The sequence below is a fragment of the Austrofundulus limnaeus genome, unplaced genomic scaffold, assembly GCF_001266775.1.
Source record: "Austrofundulus limnaeus strain Quisiro unplaced genomic scaffold, Austrofundulus_limnaeus-1.0 Scaffold189, whole genome shotgun sequence".
NCBI lineage: Eukaryota > Metazoa > Chordata > Actinopteri > Cyprinodontiformes > Rivulidae > Austrofundulus > Austrofundulus limnaeus.
Window position 1 is genome coordinate 903,500 of NW_013952591.1, and position 3,117 is coordinate 906,616.

General features: G+C 41.5%; 2 protein-coding genes across 2 annotated transcripts in view; one reads left to right on the forward strand and one right to left on the reverse strand.

Moving 5' to 3' along the window:
* The window catches only part of stn1 (STN1 subunit of CST complex), a gene marked incomplete in the record, with an annotated part of 7,886 nt that extends 5,993 nt beyond the window's left edge, over positions 1 to 1,893 (reverse strand). Inside the window, 4 exon segments of the mRNA XM_014018292.1 lie at positions 284 to 457; positions 633 to 701; positions 782 to 877; positions 1,498 to 1,893. Coding sequence (XP_013873746.1) covers positions 284 to 457; positions 633 to 701; positions 782 to 877; positions 1,498 to 1,630 — 472 coding nt within the window.
* Positions 1,894 to 2,326: 433 nt separating this feature from the next.
* Positions 2,327 to 3,117, forward strand: part of slkb (STE20-like kinase b) — a 17,167-nt gene continuing 16,376 nt past the window's right edge. The window contains exon 1 of the mRNA XM_014018294.1: positions 2,327 to 3,008. Coding sequence (XP_013873748.1) covers positions 2,859 to 3,008 — 150 coding nt within the window. The 5' untranslated portion in view covers positions 2,327 to 2,858. The remainder of the gene's footprint in view (positions 3,009 to 3,117) is intronic.

Genomic DNA, 3,117 nt, shown 5'->3' on the forward strand with positions numbered 1-3,117 from the left:
TAAAATATATGTTTATCAAATAAAGTCTAATGTTACAACTAATCAGGGATCCCTTTAAAAATGGAGTTTGATAACATTARCTGTACAGTTACTCTATACAGTCGTGTTTAAATTAATAATAATTATCTGTGTATTTTATTTTGAAATCTGTCACATTTTATGCACCTTCTTGAAGACTGTGAGTCTGTGTTTGGTTTATTCTTTAAAAATCTTTATTTTATTGAGTGACACAGTCAAAGAGGAGGTTTTAATTTTAAAATCTTCTGATGAAGAGGAGACTCACAGAAGGTGGCGGCCTTTATTTCTCTCTGCTGCCTGAACGTTTTCACCGATCCTCGCACTCGGAGGACATCTCCGATCTCCAGCTGGCAGCGTTTGTGGTGAGATTCTCTGAGTTTCTTCAGCTCGGCAGCTAGGTCCAAGCCCCGCTGAACCCCATCGCCACGATTCCCACCTGCTGCAGGTCAGAAAACAAGATGCAAACAGAACTTGAATAAAAACAGGAACATACAGAAGTCTCCATCCTCTAGTGTGAACGTCAGAGTTCAAATGACGACATGACCGCTGAATGATGTCCAAAACAAATGGAAGCAGAACGACTCAAACTGACACTTGAGCACACGATAACTCACATTTATCTGCATCTTTAAGCAGCTTACTCTTCCAGCACATGCAGTTTATAACACCGGTACCATCATCCACTGTCAACACARGAGTCTCACTCAAAAAGCAACAAATAAAAATAAGATAACGTTGTCGATGACTCAGACACTTCCTGAACCTCCATAACAGAAGAAGTCGTCTCTCTCCCTCCTGTAGACCACCGTCCCGAGGACATCGACCTTGTAGATGGGATGCTTGTTGTAGAAATAAACTCCTTTAAACAACAGGAAACACTTCAAACAATWGATAAACAAAAACAGATTAAAATAAACTGATGGTAAAAACTTAAACAGAACCAAAGTACAGAATTACTGGTACCTGGATGAACTGTGTGTTTTGTTACCTGGATGAACAGTGTGTTTTGTTCCCTGGTACCTGGATGGACTGTGTGTTTTGTTACCTGGATGAACAGTGTGTTTTGTTCCCTGGTACCTGGATGGACTGTGTGTTTTGTTACCTGGTACCTGGATGGACTGTGTGTTTTGTTACCTGGATGAACTGTGTGTTTTATTACCTGGTACCTGGATGAACTGTGTGTTTTATTACCTGGATGAACTGTGTGTTTTATTACCTGGATGAACTGTGTGTTTTGTTACCTGGTACCTGGATGGACTGTGTGTTTTGTTACCTGGTACCTGGATGAACTGTGTGTTTTGTTACCTGGTACCTGGATGAACTGTGTTTTATTACCTGGATGAACTGTGTGTTTTATTACCTGGTACCTGGATGAACTGTGTGTTTTGTTACCTGGTACCTGGATGAACTGTGTGTTTTGTTACCTGGTACCTGGATGAACTGTGTTTTATTACCTGGATGAACTGTGTGTTTTATTACCTGGTACCTGGATGGACTCTGTCATCTGCAGGATATCTTTGACGTAGAGCCGAGAAAAAGCAGAGAAAATCGGGTCCAGCCCCCACAGTATGGAGGGGGGTTCTTCAGTTGGATCCATCGCTTTTGTTTGCATTTAATCATGAACTCAAACCTACATTTACCTTAATTTTACTCACCTATCTTTCTCTGACAGATGCTAGCTTTGGACTGATGGCTAGCTAGCTAGCTAAATGCTAACTCCAGAAAGATTCTTTATACAAAGTTACTAATCGGCGCTTTTTGTTAAAACTTAAGGTAGTTATATAAAAGTGTTTTTAAGAAAAAGCATTTAGGAGGTTTTAGCATAAAGACATTCTATGATCAAAATGAAAACGATAAATGTTTTTGTTCCAGATTAAACCACGCCTCCTTTTGTTGCAATGGCTTCTGGGATACGTAGTTTCACGAGCACTGAGTGATTTAATCGTAGTTTTACAAGCTAGCTGGTAKAAATAAATTATAACTATAAACTAATAAACGATAAACTCGGTAAAAGCAGGAAAAAGGCAACATAGTAGTTATTTTTCTATTTTATTCTCGTTAGCCCAGCGCGTCTTTGTTTCGCAGTGGCTTATGGGAAATGTAGTTTCTCAGACACAAAGTGTATTGTTTATTGTTGTTCGAAGCTGTTGTGTCGCTGTTTGGTGCAGCTGCGTCGTAACAAAGAAGCTGCACGCCACTTCCATTATTTTTATTTGTTGAAAACCTGTAAGATGCCTGTGTTGTGTTTAAATTAATAAAGAATGACGCTTAAATCACCCGCCAATCGTCAAAGCAGGCGAGCACGAGGATAGAACTACATACAGCCTCGCGCTCGTGAACGCGCTCGGATACTAAATCCGCTAGTCTGGAGCCGTCTGTCCTGCACAGACAGAGGGGAAAATGACTCTTTTAACGATTGTAAGGATTTTTAACACGCAGGGGGAACATTTATGTTTCTCCTCTTCAAAACATCGATGAGTTACCGAGGTGGGGAAAACGAGCGGATTGGAAACGAGGCGTTTTTGTGGATTTTTTTGTTGGATTAAAACGGAGCACCGCGGGGTTGTCGGGCCAGTTTAGAGTTGGAACAACGACCAGTTTCCTGTAACAGATCCACTGCTTTGGAGGAAAAACAGCTTTCTGGCACTTTTAGCTGCTTCCACGCGGCCAGGTTGTTATTTTAGTTTARATAATGTCTCAGATGTGTGAAACAGTTGTAAGACATTCATTGGACTAGAGTCAAAGGCTCGGTTCCGGTCCAGACTGTTCTGCTGGTCCTGGGTCTGTTTACATCCACCTGCCTGCCTCTTTCCTTCGTGAACCTTAGGTTGGGAGGAGACATGTCCTTCTTCAATTTCCGTAAGATTTTTAAACTCGGGGCGGAGAAGAAGAAGAAGCAGTATGAACAYGTGCGCAGGGACGAAAACCCGGAGGAGATCTGGGAGATCATCGGAGAGCTGGGAGATGGAGCGTTTGGAAAGGTTTTCAAGGTAGGAACACTGTCTCCTTACGGAGTCCTGCACCTGTCCAATATGTCTTTATACACCTGTCCAATATGTCTTTATACACCTGTCCAATATGTCTTTATACACCTGTCCA